This window comes from Cyanistes caeruleus, chromosome 5, assembly GCF_971803275.1.
Source record: "Cyanistes caeruleus chromosome 5, bCyaCae1.hap1.1, whole genome shotgun sequence".
Taxonomy (NCBI): Eukaryota; Metazoa; Chordata; class Aves; order Passeriformes; family Paridae; genus Cyanistes; species Cyanistes caeruleus.
In genome coordinates, this window is record NC_141705.1 from 43,920,063 (window position 1) to 43,945,753 (window position 25,691).

Genomic DNA, 25,691 nt, shown 5'->3' on the forward strand with positions numbered 1-25,691 from the left:
AAAAAGACTGGATTGTTTTTTACATAGTTGTCAATTAATTTTTCCAATGTAGGAAGACTCCTCTAATAAATTAAAATATTCATTACAGCAGATGCTCTCAGCAAGCTTCTTTGGATGAATAAATGAAATAAACCTGAAAAAACAGTTTGGCTGAACATCAGCATCACTATTAAAATCACCAAACCATTTTCTTTTTTTCCTCAAGTGCCTCCTTCCCCCGTGGCATGAAGTATCCAGGAAAATTTATCTCATTACTGAATGTTGTGAACTAGTCACATGCATGGGATTTAAGCCATCCAGCCATGGCAATGTTGCTGGTCCACTAGAGAAGACAAATCATGAGCTGAGCTGATGCCAAGACCCCCAAGACTGCTGAAATAATCTTGTGCTTTACAGACCAAATTCAGTACCTGACATGTTTAAAAATATGAAATTATTTTAATAAGTTTTTTTACATTTCAAACAAATCAGCAAACATTGTTAAAATTCACTTCATCTCAAAATCACAGAATCAAATATTCTGTGAAAATACAGCTTACAGTTGGACATTAATTCAAGAGATAAAAGAGTATCTGGAATGATTCCACTGATTTCTGCAGCTTATACATAAAATCATGTCAACCTACTCAAGCAGTAAACAGAAAACAATTATTATTTAACCCTTCTCTCAAAATATCTTTTTGAGGTTATTTAGCAAAAATAAACAACTCTGTACGTACAATTACAACAGCTCTTATGCAACCTATAGTATAATCTGTAACAAATAAAAGTTTCTCATTTGACTGTGAGCCTGGTTCCAGACCTGTAAATAAAGACCAGTGATAAAGTCTCTGGCTACCACCATGCCCAGGGGAGATCTGCTGAACTAGACTCAATTTTGTCACAGAAACTTGCACAACAGTAATTCAGACACAAAAAGAAAAAAAATAGATTAGCGTGGTACTTCAGAACAAGAGGATACTACAGTTGCTACACTGAAAAGGAGGTATTATAAAAATTTGTACAAAATATAGGCTGACAGATAAATGGTATTTTAGGAGAAAGCATTTAGAGATTTGTATTTTACCTTGTGAAAATTCATCAAGTGGATGGCTACAAAAGGAAAAACAACAGTAAAGTTCAACAATACTCTACAAGAGAACAACTAGCTGCTTTCAGGGAAAAAAAACAACCAACCAAAAACATAAAACAACATTCTGAAGCAGTTATGGCTGTCCAAATCTGTGACTCAAAAAGGAAATCATATGAAGCAATTGACTAATACTTCTCCCTTCTGCATCAATTTAAAATGGAAGTTTTCACAGTTCCATTGATGCCATTTAACAGTCAGAAGAGCAAAGTGGGGCTTGGAGGAGTTTGATTAGTCAGTGTTCTTAACGAAGTTTATGAATTGTTTGTGTCCTGAATGTAGGAGGTAAAAAGGGTGAATTGCAATATAGGGATAGCAATTTCTTTTTCTTAACTTAGAGCCATCAAAATACATTATTCCACTTTTCAGAACAAGCCATTCTAATGCAAAGTTAATCATGTTAATGGTGCACTTTGTAACATGGAGACAAAGCAAATTAATACTTTGGCCTCTTTTGAATATGATCTTATCTGAGGCCTGGGGAGAAAGCAGAAGTTCCTAGTAATTAGCTGTGGCCTTTAACAATAAAATTATATTAATCTTCCAATGTTAGATTTTGTAATAAAGACATAGCTTCATGGTGGCAGAAGCACAAGAAGTTACCAAAAATAGCTGAACACGTCTTTAGTCATGAATGAGAAGCTTCTTGTTTGTTTTATGTAATAATCACAGAGCATGAAATTTTGACCAGGGATGTTTTGAACTTACTTTTACTTCACTCATTTTTAAGACCAAATGGCAGACGGTGTCTAAAAACAACATTAAACGAAGGGCAGCTATGCAGGAATAGGAGATGGGATCCTTAAAGTGAAAATCTGCAGAACCTTCTCTTTTGAAACACAGGTTAGGAAAAATACCATCATAATACATTAATGAAATTTTTATTCAATACCAGCTCTTCCATTAGAAGCAGCAAAACATATCCCTTTAAAGAAGAACCCCCAACAACAGTATTCCTCTACTGCTTTAGAGCTGATGAATGCACACCCATTTCTCCTGAACTTTGTAAAAAACCAAAAAAATTGGTAGGAACCCTTAGCAGAGTGCCTTATCAGGAAGGGCCAGCCCAACCACTGCTCTTTCAGTTCTTCCAGGAATGGCTTATTTGTGTGCAATGAATAAGCAGATGCTAGGTATCATTGGAATACATCAGTGAACAAATACTGCTCACAGGCTGAGGTGGAACAGCAGCACACAGACCCAATCCCTCTTAGCAGGTGTTCAAATGACACGTTCTTAAAAGCTTAGCACTTTGTCTGGATTCCAGATATCAACCTCACTGCTAGCAAAGCTGGAAACAACAGAAGTCATCAGTACAAAAAGAAATTGCTGTAACAGGCTTCAAAGAACAAACAGCTTCCACGCTCCTCTTTATTTCAACTGAGATGATTAGTTAAGGTGCTTTAGGATTCTGCATGGCAGACAAGCTGGCAGAGGTGGCCATTTAATAAGCTCTGGAGTCTTTAGCGGGTATCTGAGGGCAGCTCCCGAGGCAGAACCCTGAACTGCTAGTTTCTGTAGCGGGGCATCTGTGGAGCAGGGGCTCCCTCTAAGGGGACTGAGGAGGAGACTGTCATCAGCTGTCCACCGTGAATTCTCTCATTCACCCGCAGGTCACAGCCATCCTGCAGCATCCTTATAGCTATCCTTGCAATGTTTTTAGAGTCATCAAGTCCACTGTGAGGTCTCCCATCATAATTCATGCCCAGATTTTCAAGCATGATTGCCAACTTGGTCTGGTTCCTAGGAACCTGATGGGAGAAAGCAAGTAACATTCAAGGATTAGGTTCAGTACAAAGTCTTTTTAATCTAACACGGGCAATAGAAACACATGCAGATTTTAAGCCAACTTAAGTCACTTATTACTTTCATGTTGCCTTCTGTCAGATCACTAACCACTGAACTTCAAAGCACCTTGGTGAGACAGACACTCTCATTTTTACAGAGGAGACATAGTCAACAGGAGTTTGTCTAGACCTGGGATCATGTCAAGAGCCTCTTACCAGCACCAGCTTGAGATACGCTTGTGCTGGCAAGAGTGGAAGCCGTGGGCTAGGTAAGTTTAACAACCTTTATAAAAAACAATTTACCATCCCCAGTGGCATTGCAGAGGGAATCCAAGTTTGGTTTTTCCTTTTAAATTCTAAGTGATTAAAGAAGAATCAGGCTCCTCATTCTCACTGACATCAAACTCCCAAATGCCTTCAACCTTCACAGGACCTGATCAGAAACACCTACAGCAACCCTGTAATATTTGCCCAACACAAAGTAAAGATCTTCCTGTATTAAATGTCAATCTCTCTTTTATCTAGAGGTTACATTTAGTATGAAAAAGCCCTTCAAAAGAAGACCATTAGCTAGGCTGAAATCCCTTTCAAAAAAAGTATTTTAGTGTAGACTGATTGGGAATTTGTTAGAATCTCCAATAACTCATTTTAGGGTAGTCTGACAGAAAGCAACTATAAGGTTCAGCACTGAACTCGGTATTACCTTTCTCTTGACAATTTGATTCCACTGTAGATACATCCTAATCTTTCTCTGTCCCCATTACACTGTCAAAAGTCAAGATTATATGAGGGTAGTGGTGAAAATTAATTTTTGTAGTGTATTGCATGAAAACAGGAAAAAAATATTGAAAAATCAAGACAGTCTTTTCAGCTGAACTACTTCAAGATACACTTGATCTAAGAAGACTAGTATAACATTTTTAGATAATCCTTCAAGGAACACAACCTGACTTTTAAAAACAAGATTAAAATCAAAATGCAGTAGATTATATGATCTTCAATTAATGAAGTGAGATCTGCACATGAAACACACTTGAAAACCAGGCACCAGGCAACTAGTTGTACTGTAATTTTACACTACACAAGTGGAGATGACAAGCACAACAGGACATTCTAGACTTTTAAACCAAATTTTCCCATAAAGAAACAGCAATCTGTACAAACCTTGTAGAAATTCCCATATGATTTGCGAATATTGATCCACTTTTTGGCAAAAGAAGGGTATTTGATACGGCTAATACGGCACTGGATGTTCAAAAATTTACTCATATCCCAAGATCTTAGAAAGTCAAAAGAGGAAAACATTAGTCATATATAATCCTGTGTTCTACATACTGCACAGCTGTGGAACTAAAAGCTGTCTTGTCTCTGGTGATCAGCAGAAGGAAAACAATTTAGGAAAAGCTTGTTTGCTATAGTCACGGTAAAGAATTTGTTTATATGAATTTCTTAATATTGGGGAAAAAAAACAGCACACCAACTACTCTACCTACCACATCAACATTGAAAACTGCCAATAAACTAGATGCTTACATGATCCTTGGGGAAGAAAGCAACACCTTAAATCTTCCTGTTTATTTGGGTATGCATTTATCTCTCTACTTCAGACAGGTTATTGAAACTAGACTGCACCTAGTTTTATGAGAAACCAGATCTCTATGAAAATATGAAGAAATTATAATCTTATTTATTTAGCAGCCTGCCTTCCTGAAGGAAACCACCCCAATAGGTTTGTAAGCTGCAAGCTAAAGTAAAGCTTTTTTCCCCCATCTCTTCTAGCTATCTATGCAGTCTCATCTATACAACAGAGATTTCAGTGCCCCTATTTTCCTTAAGGAATTCACTGAGGGGATTCCTCTCAAGGGGAATTCCAGAGACATTTAAGCCCAGTAATATAACCAGTCTTGCATCAGCTTTCCTTCAGCATTTTCTTTTTTTTAAATTCACTGTTGCTTCCAAAGATAGCAATGTAATTACAGGCTAAAAATTAAAAATTGCAGAGTGTTATTTTCAGGTATTGTGTGCTAGATATAAATGGAGGATTACAGCAACAACGAAGTCTTCAGCATCACTTTGTTGCATACAGACCACTAGGAAAGAAACGGCGCCATCTGATGGATTTAAGCTTCATTTTGAATAGTTCAGTTCAGCTTTACCAATTTTACAAAAAGCTTCAATTAAAATAAAACCAGCAAAATGGCAATGTCCTGATCCATCTTAGCAATGCTCTCACAAATATTAAACATGGTTTTGCAGTTTTAGATTGTGCTGAAGGCTGCATAAGGACATACCCGTCGGTCAACATGCAATAGCTGTACTTTGTTCCCAGCTCTCGTTGTCTCATCCACTCTATGACATTCTGCAGAACTTGAGGAAAAATATCAGCTTTATCAACAATGTCCTTAGAGGAAAAACAAAACAAAACAAAACAAAACAAAAACCAACAAAGTAAGGAAAACTTTTTCAGAAAAAAACCCCTCAGCATTAAATGTATAAATTGTATTGGTATATGAGCAATTAAAAAGTTTGCTTCATCAAAATCTCCTTTACAAAAGCAGATTACATGTTAACAGATGACTGGACAGGTTCTTCAATACTGAAAAAATAGCACCACAAAAGCACCACTACAAGAGCCAACCTCCTAATAGCTTCTGTAAAGGTAACAAGGTTAGACAGCATTTGAACTTGGATTAAAACCTTTGAGGTTGTTTCCCAGGCTCCATCTTAAGTCACTTATCACAAGCCATTGCCATCCTAAGACTCTAAACTCTTCAGAATAAAGATCTTAGGAGAGGAACTGATGCAATTCAAAAGGTGCTTTGCTCTACTAAAGATTAAATTTCTCCACATGAATTAAAAAGAGAATACTTTTCCCCACAAAATGACCAATTTAGTGAAATCAGCTCTGTGATAATTGGAAGAGGGGAAAAAACAAGGATTAAGAGAATAGGCCTTACAGAAAAATAACCATGAAGGACTACCATTTAAGGTTACCAGTCTGAAAACATCAACACCACATCCCTTTTTTACCTATTTCTCCTTGAAGAAACGAAAGTGCAAATTACCTGGGTTATTCCTGTCAGACTGATGCAGAAGTCTGAAAGCTTGGGATTAATCTCTGGCTTCACGTATTGCTGAAAGGTATCCTCCTGTAACAGGAGAATCGATCACTCAGCTGCAGCACACTATGCAGCCTGCAAGGCAACTTCTCTGGCTCACCTGCAGCCCAAAGGCAACAGCAGCTACTTGTCCTGCTGCAGGCAAAAAGGAGTGTGCACCTCCTGAGCCAGTATGAGCCTCCTGACTGGCCATCATCAGATTCCTAACGGGACAGAGAGCTTCCCAACCAGAAGATGGCCTTCCTCTCAGCCACTAGGCACCAAAGAGTGGGAATGTGGATTTAAGAGGGAAAAAGGACAGACTGCAAAAAAGCAAAGAATTTGGGAAGAGCGAGGGGCAGGTAAGAAGAAGTGAAAGGCATGAGAAAAGCCTTATGTTTTTTAGGTGGTATCTCTAAAGGTTCACCTGCAGTTCAAAGAAAGCAACCAGCCGCACACCTCAGAAGCTTTAGGCAAGTCCTACACCTCTGGATGCCAGCCAGGCAAACAAAATCTCACTCTGGAAAGCTGAGCAACACAAGAGTGAAGACTGAAGGCAATTTCATGGAAAAAAGAAAGCCCCAAATCCCTGCTGTTACACAAAACCTCTTGGACAGACAAAAAAGACACTCTAAGAGCAATAAAAACAATCCTGGTAATCTGCACAATCCTTTTTCTGCAGTTAAGTCATACATGCAGCTACACTTTATTGTAGCGTCACAATGATTACTGAAAATCCTCTTCACATTAAGAGGTTTTCGTACATGAACCATTAGTCAGAGGTGTCTGCACATCCTCTGTTTCAATGGGTCACTCAATTTCAGTTAAGCAGCAGGTAGTTTATCCTAAAAGAAAGCTGTACTGGAACAGAGCACTCGAGACTACCAAATGCCTGCTATATATGTCTAAAATTGGGTTACACAGCTGTCAGTCTGTTGGGTACAATGTGGAAACAGCTGAGCCTGACAAGAAGTGGAGTTCACTCAATCTCACTTTCTAGACTTCTGCATTAGTGTCTTCTACACTGCCTCACACACCACTACAGAAATTGATCATTTTTTGATTGTGATGAATCCCTTGAGTCCTAGAAATAGATTTGTGGGCCTTAAAGCAGGGAAAGAGAGGGCAGGTGGGAACACACATGGACAACTGAGAAACTCTTATCAATACAGGGAGTTGACTGCAGGAGAATGATCTACTTGGATGATCATCTGGAAAACGCTTTCAGAGGAGAAAGTTTTGTTTGTACTTAAGGGGCAGAGAGGGTAAGCCCTTATGAAAAAAAAGTATGCTATTTTTAATGAAGTTCAACATCTGCTTAAAAACTAATCTAGACTTTCTGATGCAAACAAGTTACTTCAAAGAACAGCATACCAACACAGCCATTAGATCACTTACTATTTCCAGGGTACGCGTGTTTACTAAGACAACAGGAAATTCAATTATTTCATGTACAAATTCAGGTGGGTTTCCTTCTTCACACGTTGCTTCAAAGTCAACAACACAGATGTAGTCATAGCAGCTGTCTCCACTAATGTGCTCCTTCTGCATCAGCTTCTGTTTCTTATAATAGTTTTTCAATCTCTTTTTCAGTACATCTTTCACTCCTCTAAAGAAATAGGAAAAGGGACAAAGATCACACTCTTGTTTAATTATTTCATTGTTAGAAACTGAAGCTATATTTAACATCTGGAAGTTCAATATTTAACAACCTCATTTTGAACACCAGCACCTGTGAAATCTGAATTCCATTTTATCATAGAGGAGCATTATCCCCATTATCTACCCTAAATTATATCCCATTTACTGGGATATCACAGAGGCTGTGATACCCCCCACAATACAATACCAGGGACAGACTGGGAAGCACGGCACAGAGACACTCTGCAGTCACTGCTACATCAGCAAGACTTGGTATCCAAAGCCTTTCCAAAGCTCCAGTCTTTGTAGGTTACTCCTGGTTGACCTCTGGCCCTGGAAGATGTACTGCTTCACCTTATTCCCCTGTGCCCTCTATATGAAGTGATTCATGCCTGAAGCCTTTCTGCATCAGTGGCATAGATAACACAGAATCCATCTTAAATGTCCACATTTTACATTTTTCTCAATTTAAATTTAAAATTGAGCTTGATTCACTCAAAGTATTTGAGATTTCAGTTGTCAGAAAAACCTCTTGGTCAAGATCCTGCTTTTCAGGAGGTTTGTGGCTACAAATAAATTCACATAGCAAGCAATTAAAGTAACTTACTCTATCCTTTTAATACAAACATTATAATGTATAAGTGCATACGCCAGTACTGCCATGTGCCAAAACCAGAGCTGAATAAATGAGGATATTTTCCCCTTCCAAGGAAGTTATTTTCAAAATTATTCACTGCAAATGAAATCAGAGAAGCTGTAAGAGATACGTGTAGCAAATTGTATTATCAGAAAAGCAGCCCACTGATCCACAAAGAAGAACTAAAATCAAACTAGTAAACATGCATTTGAGAATATCAGCTGCTTCTGCAGAGGTAACTCATCTTCACTCTGGTTTATCGATCTAGTTTAAGTCAATGACCAGTTCACTAAAAGCTGAGACAGTATGGGAGCTGATGAAGGGGGAAATTACCTCTTTTTTCACCAAACTTATAAAAAAATTTGAAAATAGGAAAGGACATTCTGTGATAATCTGCTCAATTCTCTACATTAGAACTGATGCACCATTTATTTACAGGTAAGACATATTCTGACTTGACTTATTTGAATATATTGACAAAAAAAGCCCAGCTTGGGTAAAAGAGAAATTTTAAGCTTTCAGCATTTACAACTAAAATAAAAAACTCATATAGAAAACTTACAGCTTAAGAGAATGCCACATATCATAACATCATAAACTGTTTGAATTCTGCTTTCAATTTCTAAATCAGAGCAACTGCTAAACAGCTATAGAAATCTAATGTTTTACCAAAAATTTTCTCAAGTAATGATGTTTTCCTCATGAGGCACTAAATTAATTTAACCAACAAACTCCCCACCACTACTTCCTCATTCCTGCTGCCTACAGAAACACAGTTTATTTTTCTCAGCTGACCTTCTTCACAATAGCTCAAGTTTGCCTGGTCACAGAATTATTAGTCTTGCAGGTCATTTCCAGTACAGCAGGAACTACACTATACCCCCTTGCCTCTGCCCCAGTGAGCACAAATCCAGTTTATAATAGATAAATTTTTCACATTTTCCTAACACGTGTATTCAAAGTAGTAAACTCTTCATCTAAAGGTAATTATCCTCTGCATTGATTAAATCCTGAACACCATCACCAGAGTCTGTAGCAAGTATCAAATCTGTACTAGTACAGTAAATAAAAATATGGATATTCCTAAGCAAGTTGCTATAGGATGAAAGTCTGCAGCACCACCTGAGAACCACTGCAGTTCTTCTTTCCCCCTTGACCAAAAAGTGATAAGAAGTACCTTACATTTATGTATTCTTTCATTTCTTTGGGTTGCCAGTTGAGCCAGCACACATTAAGCAGTATGCATTAATCCTGAAACAAAAGCTGCAACAAGATTGCACATAAAACAATTGGTGTCTGGTGCTGTGTCTGCTTTTCACTTTGTGCTGAGTTTTTAGAATTTAAAATAATCATCCCTCCTGACTCTACTGCTCTCAAAGATAAATCAACATGTTTCCAAATAACCTGGTTTCAAGCTTGAACTCTGCGAGTTTACTTCTGAGCTCTTCTCTGGTCATTCTGTTGATATAACCATTAGTTATAGCAATTTCTTTGTAAATCGGATCACTGAAGTCATTTGAACTGGCAGCAGAAGTTTTGTCATTAGCTTCTTGATCACTGATCCTACAATGTTGCCTACCCTAGAAGAAAGAGAAATCAGGAAGTCGGTTAAGAAGGTCAAAACAAGATGCTTGAGCATTGCACAGATCATTTCGGCACCAGAACGCAGTAAAGCATCACACTGTTACACTTGTGATAAAACTGAGTGAACTAGTTTATAGACAGGTAAGAGAATCAATACTGAAGCCTGCTCTGAAACACTGTTTTCCTAAACAGCAACAAACAGAATAAAGGGATGCTAATGTACGTGTCTTGAGCCATGTCGAACAGCAGCTCTCGGTGACAAAACTTGGATACGCATCCTAATCTCAACAGAAAGAGTTCTCTGGTGCAAACGGGCAGAGCCTTCACGAGCAGCGAGATTACTCTCGATGCTTGAATTAACCAGAACCCACACGGACTGGGACAGGCGGGCCGGTGCCCAGTAAGTGCAAGATAAACAAAGCAATAAACCAGCAGGGAGAACTACGGGCACTTCGGCTCCCCACTGCTACTTGCGGCCTTCATGGGGCGCGCACACGGCGCGGCCTCGGGCGGGCCTGCGGCACCGGCGGCGCCACTCGTGAGGGCGAGCCCCGGCAGGGCCGGGCAGGACCGAGGCCCGAGGCGGGCGCGCAGCCGAGCAGCCCAGGACGAGCGGGAGCGGGGCCCCGGCCTCGGGCCGGCACTGCCCGGCCGCACCGCCCCGCGCACTCACCGGCGGGCAGGCTGCGGGAGCGGCCGCCGCCTCATCCCGGGCGGTCTGCGGGCGGTTCTCTTTCTGCTCCTCCATGGCGGCGGCGGCGGCGGCGGGAACGGCGGCGGGGACGGCGGCCCGTCGGGGGCGGGAGAGCGCGGAGCCCGCCCCTGGGCGGAGCTGCGGCCCTGACAGCGCCGCCGCCGCGCTGCTGCCGCTCCGTGAGACACGGGCAGCTCCGGCTGCGGCTCCCGGGCTCGCCTTCCCTAGCATCAAACGCTGCGGTGGGCATGTGCCACGCCTGCCCGGAGCGCCTCACCCCCGGCTGTCCCGGCAGCCCTCGGCCCTGCCCCTCTGCAGCGGCACCGCCGCCTCCTGCGCCTGCCTCAGCCCTCCCGGGCTTCTGCCCTGCAGGCCCCCCGCGCTTTGGGTCACGGCAGCTCTCCGGAAACTCTCTCCGTGTTACGGGAAACACACACTGGGCAGGCACCTCATTGATGCCTCCGTCCTCCTTCTTATGGCACTGACTTTGCTCAGAGCACCCGAAACACGGATCTGGGACACCCGGGCCTTGTTGGGTGCCCGGTCACAGCCACGAGCCCCTTCCTGCCAGGGAATCTGCCGTGCCTGCTTTTCCCCATACCCCTCAATCCACAGCCAACAAACAGGGTGAGGTGGGTGGCACGAGACATGTAAAGCTCTCTGGATCTTCTTAGCCAGGAGGTGAAGGCAAAGTGATGAAGCCTCTGTCCATCAGTTTATTTTCCACTGGTGCTTCCCACAGTCCTGAAATGCAGTCCAGTATCCCTCAGTGATGGACCTGGATATGTACTGGCAAATAATGCAACCATACCAATACTTCCACATCTGCCAGACACTAAACAGCCCAGAATCTTCTCTCTGCTCTGTTGTGCCTCAGCCCCTGCACCCACCCCCAGTCGGGCCTCCCATCTCACTCTGGCACACCAGCACCTCCTTGCAGATGCTGACATCCCTAGACCTGCTGTGCAGCATTTGCCATCTTCAGTGGGTCTGCCACAGAGGTCCATCTCGTCTTCTACACACTGAGTGATGACACAAGTGAGATCATGCACAAGTGCTTGGGGCTATGTGCACGTCCTGGTTTTGGCTGGGATAGTTTGCTTTCTTAGGGGCTGCTGCAGAGCTGTGTTTTTTTTAATTTAATATGAGGATATTGTGGATAATACACTGATGATTCAGTTTTTGCTCAGAAGTGGTCACTCTAAGTCAAGTCCTTTCTCATACTTGGCCAGTGAGAAAGTGCACATGCTGGAAGGAAGCAGTCAGGAAAGCTGACCTGAACTGGGCAAAGGATATTCCATACCATGGAATATTGTCCCCAGTATACAAATAGAGGGAGGAGGAGGAGGAGTTGGCTGGGATTTGCTGATGCTCATCCCCCATCACTGGGGGAGGGGCTAGGCATCAGTGAATGGTCAGCAACTGTATTGTGCGTCACTCATCTTTTTTGGGTTTTATTCCTCTCTCTTTCATTGCAATTACTATCATTAGTATTATTATATTTACTTTACTTCCATTATTAAACTGCTTTTAACCCATGGGTTTTACTTTTTTTCCTATTTTCCTTCCCACCTGGAGGTGGTGGTGAGTGAGCAGCTGTGATGATGCTTAGTTTCCAGAGGAGGTTAAACTGCAGCAGTGGGAAGGGATTTGCTCCCATTTTTAATTCATCCTCCTGGTGCTGCCACAAATGCCCCTGCTGCCAAGCTGAGGACTACCTACCTTACAACTCTGCCTCCAAAACCTGCTCTGAACATGAGCAGGGAACCAAGCTTTCCATGAATGCAAACATTACCAATGAGAACCACTGAGCTGGCCTCCCAAACCCACAAAATACCTTAAAAGGCAGTGGTGAAAAAAGCTGTTTCCCAGAAATCACCTGCCTTGCTAGAATGGGCAGTGGTTCACAGGTACTAAATAAGGGTCCCCATACTCATATTCACTCAGTGGCAAATCTCTTTGTGACTTTGCTACAGCACAGATCTACAACTAGGTGCAGACCCTTCCAGAGCTAGAGGCCAAGGAGGCACTGCAAGAGGAAAAACAAATCACACAGCCAGGACTCTCCTGGAGATTGAGATCACTTTTATTTTCAGTTATTTTGGCGAGGATGTGTGGGCGAGTGTGGGTGTGGTGCATGTATGTCTGGGCATGCATGTGTGTGTGCGCAGAGTCCTGCCCAGTGATGTAGATTATATGAATACCTGCAATTACAGTCCATGAACTGAGCCATGAAGCGTGTGATGAGTGCTACACTGAGGCCCACTTGCTCGCCTCTTCTTGTGCTTACTGCAGTGCAGCATCTCCACTTCCCGGCACTGCTGTTCCAAGGATGCCAGCCCAAGATCCCATCCAAAGGGCACGAGAGGAACTGAGCTCCGGGATCTGGCTCTGCATGAGTGAGCCAGTGGATTTTCATCTCACTTAGTGAGTTCCTAAGTAACATTTGCAGTTCCCTTTGACACAACCGTTATCTAACTCCTCACAGTGAGGAGCCTCAACTGCTTTGACAAATTTTAACTGCCTCAGGGGTACAATGGGGAAGAGAACAGGGACCCCACATAAGCTCCAGTGCTACAGCACAGCCAAGCACATCTTGAGTTCCTGGGAAAGCAGCACCTAAATACATACTGAGTTTTTACAGCCACCATGAAACTGTGGCACGGGGGATGCTGCAAGGGAGATGACCCATGCTTCTGCAGCCCCCAGTCTCTTCCATCTGATCTGAAAGACCATAAGGCAGGGTAAATCCCAAACTAGGCTCTATTTCAGTTTAACCTTTTAAAGCTGAATTCCCCAAGCTCAGAGCAGAGACAATGCAGAAAAAACAGCACTGCCATGAAAGGAGACTAGTCAAAGGCACCCTGGCCTTGTGGCAGACTGGAAACAATTTTCTCTGATGTTTTTGCTTATAGCACAGTTAAAACAGAGGTGTCCCATCACCCAGGACCCTCTGCAGCTGCCAGAAGTCTCCAAGTACTCCTGTAAGCCCTAAAATTACCTAGATGTGCAGTATCACCCTTTGGGCTTACTCCCACTCACCTCTACATATTTGTATGCTGCTTAGGGACATGCAATTCCTTACATTACACAGACCCAGAAGAAGGCAAAGCTGCTATCCTGGGAGTTTCACTTGGACGGATGCAGGTTTGAATCCCAGGTTTTGCTTCAGAGCATTACACAAGGTACTCCAGGACATCTTCCATCTGCTGAAAGTCCTGGAGTTCAAAGCTCACTAGGCTCTGCTTCCAAATCTGTCTGAACCAGTTTCAGCAAGAAATCAAAAACCGGTCAAGCAAGGGGTCTGCAAACCAATAAGCAAAACCAGTACAATCATCTTGAGTGAAGTAGGCATCTAGGAGATAGAGTAACCAGGAGATTCTCCTCCTATTCCAAAGGAGTTAAATTCCTTGTCAGCTCCACAGGGAGACAGCTGATGCCCCAGTCCTTTCTCACCTCTTTATAATACATCTTCAGTAAAGGCTGCAGAGTGCTCCACAGAGGCCTTAGTGATTTCTAACAGTTTGGTAACTGTCCAAGCAGGGACAAGAACAGGAACATAATACACACTCTGAACTCAGGTATCTGCTGTTAGGGCACTGCATTCAAGCCCTCTTTCCTTGTGGCTTGATTCATGAAAAATGACAGATCCTTCAGAAATACAGGGCCATCATCCCTGGGGCTCAGGGATATTAAGTGGGGTCTGAGGCAGGAGCTCAGCAAAGGGACACTGTATGAGGATCCCAGGGTGCATCCTTAAAAGACAGTGACAGCAAAATCAAAAGTACTATGAGCCGCTTGGTTTGGTTCTCCTGCATTAATCTCCCACCTGGCAACTGCAAAGGGGAGATGTTTCTGAACTGCATAGAAAATTAAATGGCTTTTGCATATTAAAAGAATTTGGATGAAAACACAGTTACACCAGTTACTAAACAGTGGGTGGATGAGCAATCACCGTTTCATATTAAATAGACCCAACTAGATTGATCTCCATACTGCCACGCTCCCAGCATTACGGCTTCAGTGCACAGCAGCAGCCTGAGTGCCTGCAAAGGCCAGGGAATGCTCCCATGGAGGTGGCACACCCCAGCAGGAGGGCTGCAGTCCCAAGGAGCAGGCTGTATGATGTCTGCTCTGTCCTCTCACTCCTTCAAAGCTCACGCATCCCAGACCAGATGGGCACACTGGGAAACAGGCCTCCGGCTGGAAAAGGATTCCAGTTTGTGGTTTCTTTACAATGTGGTTTCCACGCAACTTCACAGCAACAAATCGCTAGTTTCTTCCTATGGAGAACGGAAAGAGAGGTGAGTAGCAGCGAAACAGGAGGAGAAGACTGCCCAGCACAGGAGGTGACAGTAGGGAATGCTCTAACACAAGTTCTGCCTGCACCAGGCATGTTTCATGAGCAGCAGGACTCAGGACAAGGGAGTTTCCTAGCATTATTCCTGAGCACCATTCAAAGATCTCATCTCCCTTTCACCTCCTCCAGCCACCACAATTTTGAGTCTCCAGTTTATCCACAGCAACACAGAATCAGAATCAATTAATGATTCCCACTGACCTAAGAAGGTTCATTGCCAGAGGCAGCAGGTCAACACATGAAATCTGAGCCCAAGCTACCCTCCCCAAGCTGGAACAGTACCCCGAAGAGACAGGAAGCTGACTGAGCTGCCAGCTTTTATTTGGCAGCTTTTCCCCTTGAAGTAAGGTACATGGCTTGATTTCTTCTACCTGGCCTCTGGATCTCCTGCTGGAGAGGATTCTGCCCTGCCTTCCCAGCACTAAGTTCTTGCCAAAGGGAAGATTTACTGCCTTGCATATGAGACTGGCATTTGAAGGATCAGAAACCAAGGGAATATCATCTGTGCAACAGCAGCAGGTCCCAGCAGGACACATCACTGTCTTGCAATGGTTGCAGGCCTGGCCAGCTCACATCCTGGTGGCCACTGCCTGCTGACTTGTACCACCAGTCGCAGGTCTGCCATCACAGCCCAAAGAATTAAGAGCTGTACATTAACACAAGCATTTTAAGTCACTCATCTTGAAGCCCTCCCCCAGCATCTGATGAAAGGAACCTGGCTCTGGAAATGCCTGCCTCCTATTGATTTACACTTAATAAATATTTGCATGGAGCAGGACTCACACAGTGCAGTTACCAGGGCTCAGCTGCAGGGCACAAACTAACAGCAACATCTTAGAAGTCCTCAAAGCCACATAGCTGGGAGAGAAACCAGAACTTTGGTACCAGTGCTCAGCCTGCCCTTTCCCACATCTGGAGAGGGAAAATGGCTGCTCATGAAGCATGGCTGCCAGGGTCATCCCAAGGGGATCAGGATCAGTTTGTACCTCTCAGCCACACACTGCTTCACCAGATCTCTGCACAAAGATGTCTGGGTAGCTTTCTAGAAGGATGACCAAGAACTAAATTTTTAGTGCTCTAGTGGACACAATACATGGAGAGTACCACAACGGCAGTACCAGAGCATCCAGACATGGCAAACCAGCAGGTGTTCAGGGATGATTGTAACACTAGGGATAAAAAATAGCACGTGCCAGAGGCACACTGACTGCCCTGCTTTTGTCCCTGCATGATTAGAGCACATCCTCACCACTTCATGGCACAACATATGTGAACACACAGGGCAGGAAACGTTTCCCAGCCTGCTTCTCTGCCAGCCTCCGCTCAAGATTGCTGCATGGGACACAGCCAACTGTTTTGTGGTGGAGCAATTTTAAAGGCTTCACAGTACCAACCCACTCCCCGGCAAAGCCTTGGCCAACTGCCATAAAACTCACTTGTCCAGGAACAAATCCAGGGAATCCCGCTACAGCTCATTTCAAGAGACTTTCCTCCAAGCAGGTCTGAATTAAATGGGATACCAAGAACATTTTTACATTCATCATGAGATCCAAATGGGTTTTCAACACGTGATCAATGGGTCCACAGAAACCTATCCCCAGTGCTTTCCCTCCGGCCAGCGGCCCTGCTGTCTGCAGCAATCATTTTCCTTCATGCCTTGTCACCCCCAACCTCCAGATGACTTCATCCACTCCAGCCATGAGGCCCCCACCTGGGAGCTGCCCCTGCCCCACAGCATTTCTTTCAGGGTCCAAAGTCCAAAGTCCCATTGATCCCCGTCAGCATCAACTCCACAACTGGAAAGATGGGAGCACTGCAGAGCATCAGTCATATTCTGCCCGGTGGAAAACCTTTGGCACCAGCACTGATGGTTTATCTGGAAGAGGAAAGATAAAGAAAAAAATAATATAGCAAGGTTCATAGTGCTTGTGATGAATAACCTAAGACACATGATTTTCTCTAGGTTTCTAAATAGGGAGTGTGAAGTAAAGTAAAAGTAACACAAGCCTTTTTGAGAACACAAGTTTCCTGCCAGCAGAGTGACTGTGAAACTGGGACACAATTAACAGACATTGTGGAAGGCAGGCTAGAGGACAAGGAGGATAGGTGGTGTAGCCTCCTTGTGCTCCACAGAGCAGACAGCACAGGACAACAAAAATGACACCTGCAGGTTAGAAATGTGCTGTGCCAACTAGACACACACAGGAGAACCAAATGAACGTGCAGCAGTGACCTGTGGCTCAGTACCAGAGCAGATTTGTTTTCTGCCCAAGGTGGACACTTCAACCTCACCTTCACACACAGCTCAACAACCACCCATCACTGAAACTATTCTCTACCAGGAATGATATTTTGGAATGGGAGGGGACTGAACAGAGAGAACAGCATCTAAAGCTACTGTCAAGATGTTAAAGTGAAAGTAATAAGTGTTCACATACAGCACAGCAGGAGACACCAGCAAGACACTCAGCTGCTCGTCTAAACTCCCTATCAAATTCCCTTGTGCTGCTCCAATTACAACAGACCAGAATTTCTGTTTTTCTGGGAAACCCATGCATCAAAAAGCCAAGGCACTGGCTGCTTTTGTGAGTGTTGTTCCACATTTTTCCCCACCACAATACAGCTCTATTTTTCAGGCACATTCCCACTCTGTGAAGTACATATAGGCTATAGGTACACAAGAGGGCAGGGCTGCTGTCCAGGGGGACCTCACCAACTGGAGGACTGGACCAACAACAGTGCTGGAAAATTCAACAAGGACAATTGTAACTGTACTCCTACAACAGGACAACCCCATGCACCACCATAGCCTGGAGTCCTGCTGGCTTGGGATGTGGTGGAAAACACAAGGCAGTAGTAGGGAAAGGGAAAGGGAAAGGGAAAGGGAAAGGGAAAGGGAAAGGGAAAGGGAAAGGGAAAGGGAAAGGGAAAGGGAAAGGGAAAGGGAAAGGGAAAGGGAAAGGGAAAGGGAAAGGGAAAGGGAAAGGGAAAGGGAAAGGGAAAGGGAAAGGGAAAGGCTCAGATGGAACAAAAGGAAAGAAGTTCTGTCCCAGATTAAAGTCTAGAGAGGTGGTAGCACCTCCATCGTTGTCATCCAAGGATGACACCCTCACATATATAAGGTCCCAAGGAACCTGACCTGCCTGTGAGAGTGGTCCTGCTTGAAAAGGGGGTGTACAGAAATCTCCTGAGGTCCCATCCCTACCAAAACCCACCTATGACTGCATTATCTCCCGATCTGTCCTGCCCAATGTGTGTCTTGCATCTGCCACAACACAGCTCAAAGAACATCTCAGCCCATTTCACTGTACTTCTTATCCTCTGAGTGGGCTGTCTATAGCCACAAATAATTAGAACAGTCCCCACGCTGCCAGGCTGACACCTTCCAGAGACAAGTGCTTAGTGAGGGCATGTTTTACGTAGGCTTTCTGGTGTCTACTGACAAGGGAATAGGTCTGCTTTCTGGTCTCACTTGGAACAAGGGCTGATCACAGTAGGAGTGGGGGGGTAAACCAAGGCAACATTAACTCGCTCGCTGCCATTCTTGGGACAGATGATCTCCGTCAGTCCCTCTGGTCTCGGCTGACTCAGCAGTTCTCCTGTGAATAAAGGAAAACAATGAAAACTTTTAAGCATCAGCAAGGCAATTTTTGCTTCCCCCATGCCCTTCCTCTTCTCCTCACCAGGTAAGCATCCATGAGTGACACAGGCAAGCACTGCAAGAGGGCTTACTGGACCTGCAATGCGAGCAGGTCTCATACATGTAACCATGTTGAGTGTCCTGAGTGCAGCTTGGAGACATGCTGCTCCCCACACACAAAACATCTGCCATCTTTCCAGTCTCTGCTTTGAATCACTGCACACAGCCTCAAGAGCTCCTTAGGGATTCATAGCATCTAGATGAAAGACTCCCTAATGCCTCTCTCCCTGGGTGCTTTTGCCACAACTGCCATGGGTCTGCTGCTGCATCCTGTCAGGACCCTTGGCTATGCTATACTCTGCTGAGCATGCAAATCCCAGCTCCCAGCTGTCAGCTCTTCTATAATGAAGGCAATACCAGCTCTGTATTGAGTCAGTAGAAGTGGGGGGCTCTCACACTGCCTGGTATCCCTCTGTGAAATGAGTTGCGTCAGCTCCGCTGTTCAAGAGCCAAGTTGGCAGCTCCTCACTGCTGGCAGCCTTGCAGAATGTAGTTCAGGGCAAGACACAGGTCAGCACAGTGAGAGGGGAAAGCCAGTTGCTGAGATGTGCCCAGCCCTGGGGATCACTTCCCCAACAGCTTGCTCAGAGCAAATCAAGTTTCCTCCTGGCTCCATTCCAAACATGACTGGCCCCAGCAAGGCAGATCCCCCAGCCATCAACATGCCATCTCCTCAGAGTAGTCCAGCTACAGCTTAGACACCCAACAGCACCAGAATCACCTCTTGATACCTGTCTGGGAGGTAGGGTGTGCTCTCAAAGGCAATATGGGATGACCAGCATGGGCTCAATTCTTCTGAGTGCACCTGCATAGGTGCCAAACAGACCTACTGAAGGCAGAGGCACCAGGTCACAACTGGCTTGATCAGTGACATTCTTTACAGAGGCGGGCCAGCTCTAAGTGGGTTGCAGTCACAGGTCCACACAAAACCCTCTGGACCTGTCAATCATGCAGCCACTGTGAGCTGTCCCCACTTCCACTAAAGACAAGACAATGGTCCTTGGACTCCTCTATTTTTAAATGCACTTGCAATAAATGCCTCTACTGTTAATGAACATCAGAAAATGTCTCCTCTGTCTAGTGGCTAATGCTGGGCACCCCAGGAAAAACAGAAAAGAAATCACACTTCAAAGTACTGCTCAGCCTGTGCAGTAATAGCACAACAGGCAGCCCCCATCACAGGGAATGAAGCCCTACAAATGCTGCTTCCCTCTTCTTCTCACACTGCTTTTCTTCTCACTTTCAGGAAACAGCACATCATTTCATACAGTAAAAACAGAGGGGAGGGCTTGTCAAGGACTATGCACAGTTCCCCTTGAGAGACACCCCACTGCTGGGGCCAGCAATCCAGTTTGCTCCTATGGTCTGCAGTCTGAATTCACATTTGGTTTGAGTATCTCCCCTCACCTCACACCTACACTCAAACCTGAACTGGCAGAGCAGCTTTTAAGAAAGGAAGATGCATCTTCCAAACCAGAAGAAATGTGATAGTATTTGCAATTCAAAGTTAAGTCTGCAAGGTGGAGTCTTCAATTACATGAGCTGTCTTACTTTGAAAGTAGCATTGCACCCCATCAAGTATGTACACCACAGGGCTCCATCTCCCAACAATTCCCAGGTTGTCAAACCCAGGTTGACTTCCAAACTGCAGTATTGATAGCTATACTGAAAGCACCATCTCTGAAAGATGAGTGAGAAAATCAGTGCACCATTATGCACTTTAATGACAGGGCTAATATCCATTAGATCTTAAATCAGAGGAGTGCAATAAGACTGGTCTGTCTGCTTGAGCCTTCATTCCGATTTCCATCTTCCCACTTCAGAAAACTTAGATGGTGATTTCTCACACAGAGGAGATTGCTGTAGGGTAAAACAGATGTCTGATTTGCAGGCAAAACCCTTGCCATGGCTCTTCAGTCACCCTCCTTTTCTTCATGGCTTTACCTTCCCCTCTAGGCTGTCTCTGGGATAAAGCTCACCTTACCTTGTACACAGCCCCAACCAAATCTCTTCCAGCCCTGTTCCCATTTCCTGCTGACATACATGCTGCTCCCCAGAAGAAAGACTTCTTACAATTTCTCCGTAAGACACATCATGCACCAAGTGGACAGAAGGTCACCTATGTGTCCTTATCATTCTTCCCCCTTTCAACTAAAAGATGTCCTGTTGCTTTACTATACTGTTCTCATCCCCTTCTCATTGCAAACCGATCATCTTTTCTGCACAAACTCATCACAGTACTAAATTAGGTATAGCTACCCAAATCACACCTCTTATCACTACTCAATAAAGACAGTGCAAATCCCATTTCAATATGCAATGTAATGTATGCTGTAACAAACTAGCACTGACACATCCTGCTTGGATACAACTCTCCAGGCCCAGAATCTCTTGGAGGTTTCAGAAACCTCATACTTCTATTCAGAAATTATTCAAACTGTAGGAGATTAGCAATAAAAGGCTTCAGGGTCACAGCAGAGTGGGAAAGAGTCAATCCAATGAGGTATTGGACTGATTGATACAAAAGAAAAATCTAAGTGCCCAGCATGGGGAGGTGTTTGCTTGGTTTAATTGTTAAGTTTAACTGCAGTTTAGATGTAGCACCTTGTGTCTGCAGTACTTGTTCTGCTCCTATATACAGGCTGTATTTTGCACATTCCTCTGTGAGCACGTCTCAAATTTTACTAGAAACCTCAGTTCTGCCTACCATCTCTGAAAGGTTGCCTGCAATAGCACACACACAACCACAAAGCTTATCCTAGTCTCAACATAGACTTTGTTTTAATGTTAACTTCCACAGAAGCCAATAAGGTTTTAAGCAAAACTCCAACTACTTTATCTTAAGGCTAAAGACTATAACAGTCAAGTGTGTGAAGAACAACTTCATTTTTCAGTAGACAAATCTACGTGACTAAGATTATTCATGTGATTTAAGAGTATGAGCCTTATTTTTAAAGGCACTTTAATGTTAGGTACTTGAGGATCAAGGCCTGATATTTAGATGCATCTAAATCCCAGATCAGTTGATAGTAGGGAGGCACCTGCCAAGCCTGGTTAAAAGCACCTGCAAACAGAGAGCAAATGCTTGAGAAGATGCTCCTTTGCTGCTCCATTGCCCTGTAATGGCACAAATGGTGCAGAAACGTTGTATCTGTCCCATGGCCACCCTCCTGGTGTTTTGGCACAGAAATTGGTCTCCGAAACTTGGTAAAACGCACTGCACAGCAAGTTAAGGTTTAGACACAAACCAAAACTGTGTCATGAAACTAACATGGTCAGTTTGGCTGCTGCCATAAGTTGGTTTGTAAACTCACCCAGACAGATGGGCTGAGTGAATTGTGCTGCCCATATAATTTAAAATAAATGTGCTACACATGGGCAGTCCCAGGGAAAGGCAGGAACAAACCTTCACCCTTTCATAGCACTCTACCAGAAAGGCCTGTTTCCTTTCAGCATTAGCTAGCTCACCTGCAGCAGTTACTTCTGTCAGCAAGATGTTCTTCACTGCCACTGTTTTATCCCAGAACAGACAACAAGACACACTCAAAGCTCATGCCAGTGATCAGACCCATGCATGCTGCAAAGCACACTTCACTGGCCTTTAGAAAATACCCGTGAAATGCCAGATACCCGTGACAAATCAGAGAGCTCGGAGAGAGGCTGACAGCAAGAAAATCGAGTACTTGTAGAAGTGTTTGGTTACTCCATGCTGGCAGCCAGACAATGCCAGCTGTAAGCCTACTTGGCTGCCTAACAGAGAGGAAGGTTTTGCATACAGGAAGAAAATCCCACCTAGACCACTTGCCTTCACGCAACTCCCACTGTAGTAGATGTGCTCAGAGCCCCCAAAGTTCCCCATTAATGTATCAAGAATCTGCTACAAGGGCAGAGGGATGAGATACTCTAGTCCAGCCTGTCATGCCTCTCATCTCCACTCCCTCAGAGCTCTCAGGACAACACATTTGCACAGTATCAGCCTGATGATGTTTATCATTGTCATGCTGTTTTTCCTGCTGTGAGGATCTGGGCCCCATTGGGACAAACAGGCAGCAGTGGATGAGCAGGACCTGGCCCCAGCTCTGTGGTGTTGCTTCTTTCTCTTCAGTGTGCCAGGAGCCTTGAGGATATACAAGGGCATGAGAGCCAAAAACAAGATGGCTCTTACATCTTGCCCTGCTTCAGCACTGACCCACTTACTCCATCACATATATCCTAGAGCTGCTCCAACCAAAGACCCACTGGTTTTTGCAGCCTCAGTGCTCATATGTTCTCTTACTCCAAATCCCTTCTCACTCTTCCTCCTTGCTGAAGGCCTTACAATACAAACCACTGCAAGTGGGGTTGATTTGAGATCCTTCACATCTCAGCCTCAACTGCTTCTCTATCAAGCCTCCTTTGACTAATCTTTGCTTGTGACACCTCTCAGCATAGCACTCAGCAGTCATACCTTCATTAGAATAGAGAACAGAACACTTCAACACTGCCTGCATACCCAAAGCACCAAACACCAAAGTGTTCCATGCTTGGTTTCCAACAGCAGTTGGAAAACAGGGCTCACACGAGAGCCCTGGGTCTCAGAACACCCCTCTGTGTTACATGCAGTCCCATCTTCTTTCATCCATACAACTGCAAAGAAATATGGGCTGGAGAAGCTACAGCTTCTGTGCCTGGCTGTCTGTTGTTTTAAGGTTCAATAGCTGGAGCACTTACACAAGTACATCAAAGCTGTCACAGAGGCAGGCTGAGGTGAATACCCATATGCACAGATTTCCCCTTCTGCTTTAAGCACAGGAAATGCCCTCACACACTGGGACTTTGCAGCCAGCTCTACAAGAAATCTTCCAGGAGTTGTGGCAGAGGGAAAAGGAAGGACATGGTGTCTCACAACAAGCCTGCTTCTACTCCACACCATCTAAATCTTCTCTGCCACTCTCTGCTTAGATGAAACTAATTACTTGCTTCATACAAATGTTGCTGTGCATGACACACAAGCTTATTCTCAAGCACTGTGCACAGAAAATACTGCTCTGTACTGGTATGAATTTTTAATATGCTCCTTGCAGCACTGCCTGCATGTCACGCACAAAAATATTCCCCAGAAAGATAGACCACTGCACTTGATTTATTTCTGGAGTCCTGAGCAACCTGACCTACCCAGCCTGCTTGAGGCAGAGGCCTGGATAGAGATCTCCAAGTTAGGATTTAAATTTTTTCCTCACTGAAGGTCATTCTCCTGACTACAAATATAGAAAAAAAAAAAAGAAAAAAAAAAGCTGAAAGCAGAGACATCACAAAAGGGAGCAGGGCAGGCTGAAATGCACATTATGAACTGAAGTTTCATAAGCTTCATGTTGCAGTCCCCAGTCAGAGGAGCTTAGAACTAGCAAACAAAAACATCTACAAAACTCCCAGCCTGTCCAAGAGCCCTACTGGGAGAGACTGCTGTGCAGAGAAGAAAAGAGAGAGAAGAACAGAGACAAAAAATTCTGTTGGTGAGTAATGATCACAACAGCATGCTGGTGAGCAGAACCACCCATCAGGTAGAACACATGCCCAGGAGCAAATGAGCTTGGGATTTGATATTGTTTAAATAGAAAGGAAAGGCTTGAAAACAAAAAGAAAGTTTGTTCTGGAGATGGGGAGTGGGAAAGGCAGCCAGTTGAAAGGCAAAGGACTAGTCTACAGAGGTGAGTCCCCAATATCAGAAGCTGATAGCACAGAGAAAAGGGTGCAGAGAGCAAGGGTCAGAGCTTTCCAAAATGCGCAACAGGAACCAATTTCTCCTTTGACAGGTTCAAGACCAAGAACACCAACAGCTTCCTTGAGCACAGAGCAGTCTCCTGTGTCTGCCCAGCTCCAATCTAGAGCATCCCAACTGCTCGAGGGGCAGGCTCAGCCTTGGGGCTGCTGGCTGATTGAAGCATTAAACAACTTTCCAGCTCCTGCATTCACAACATCAGCTCTCTCTCGAGCCAGCACCTCATCTGTAGGCCTCACAGCTCTGACTGTGGACATATATATGGCTCACCTTGCATACTTCCCCCAGATGGCTGTACAGGAAATTGTTTTCTCGAGGTTCTTAAGTCATGTGAGGTGAAAGAAACACAAAACAACCTCTGGAAACACAGCAGTGCTTTTCAGCTTGGAGCTGACAGGTCACGATTCAGAACCTAGAGCTTCAGTTCTCCAGGCCAGGAGCCCCAGAGATGCTGCAGAAGCTGGGCTCTCTTCAGCTCAAACCTAGGCAGCTTTTCCCCCAGCAGCTGTGATCACCTTGCACTTTACCTCCTACCTGAGGAGCTACCAGGCTAATTACCCTGGCAGGAAGCCCAGGGCTGTGCCAAAGGCTGAGGTGCTCTGCAAGGCCTGTCCAGGAAACACAGGCAGATAGATGCTGTACGTGGCAATCACTAACTCTATTTTCTGCTGCTCAGGGAATGGGAGAGTCACACAAACACCAGCTATGGTCTGAAAGACTTAAGAGGGTTAAATACCCTCCCTCTTCCCCAAGTCATTATAGGGTCAGCTAGCTCTTAAAGCATCACTGTCACAGCAGAAGAAGACATTGACGCACCTGAGCATTTGCAAAAGCTCTGGGGAAGCCCTTGGCACTGCATGGAGCACACCTCTGGGTGGAGAACTTGAGTGGAAAGTGTTCTGGATGTTTGACTCAACAGCTACAGGGGGTTAATTATTCAAATTCAAAATACCAAATTACAACTCATACACTAGTTTTCCCCTCACTTTTTGTTATTTGAGGTCATCCCTTACCAGTGTGGCAGTATAAGGCTTCCAAGTACAAAACTTGGAAAACTCTATGTTTTCCCAAAACATTAGTTAATTATATTTTTCTCAGGCACATAGAAATTAACTATAGATAGAAATGGAATTCAATTAAAAGCAAATTTAAAAAAACCCTTACATTCCCCAAATCACACAATTTAGTACTTCCCACTTGCAGACTCACAAATACAAATGCAGAGAGCAGTAAATGATCAAAACAGCTCTATCAAAATAACTCCAGGAGCAGTTGTGAAAATTCCCTTCTGTCTCCTGCTGGC

General features: G+C 44.4%; 2 protein-coding genes across 6 annotated transcripts in view; both read right to left on the reverse strand.

The window, feature by feature from the left end:
* Positions 1–418: 418 nt before the first annotated feature.
* On the reverse strand, positions 419–12,599 carry ERI1 (exoribonuclease 1). 3 transcript variants are annotated; one of them, XM_086891532.1, is made up of 8 exons: positions 10,550–12,599; positions 9,697–9,872; positions 7,413–7,623; positions 5,982–6,065; positions 5,208–5,317; positions 4,081–4,195; positions 3,620–3,681; positions 419–2,880 (listed from the first exon to the last, which is right to left on the reverse strand). In XM_086891532.1, exons 1-8 carry the CDS (start codon positions 10,799–10,801, stop codon positions 2,829–2,831), a joined length of 1,062 nt encoding a protein of 353 aa, XP_086747658.1. In that variant the 5' UTR covers positions 10,802–12,599; the 3' UTR covers positions 419–2,828. The 3 variants fall into 3 exon arrangements, with proteins under 3 accessions (XP_086747658.1, XP_086747657.1, XP_023780555.2); XM_086891531.1 differs by lacking the exon at positions 3,620–3,681; XM_023924787.2 differs by lacking the exons at positions 3,620–3,681; positions 10,550–12,599 and adding an exon at positions 10,100–10,448.
* A 39-nt stretch (positions 12,600–12,638) lies between these two features.
* Positions 12,639–25,691, reverse strand: part of MFHAS1 (multifunctional ROCO family signaling regulator 1) — a 34,883-nt gene continuing 21,830 nt past the window's right edge. The window contains exons 2-4 of one of the 3 annotated variants that reach the window (XR_015287557.1): positions 18,374–18,529; positions 16,367–16,806; positions 12,639–14,853 (exon numbers count right to left, since the gene is read on the reverse strand). Coding sequence is in view for 1 of the 3 variants with exons in the window: in XM_086891530.1 (XP_086747656.1) it covers positions 18,399–18,529 (131 nt within the window). In the remaining 2 variants the exon portion in view is untranslated. Of the gene's footprint in view, positions 16,807–18,373; positions 18,530–25,691 lie in introns of all 3 variants that reach the window. The other 2 variants (XR_015287556.1, XM_086891530.1) reach the window with 2 other exon arrangements.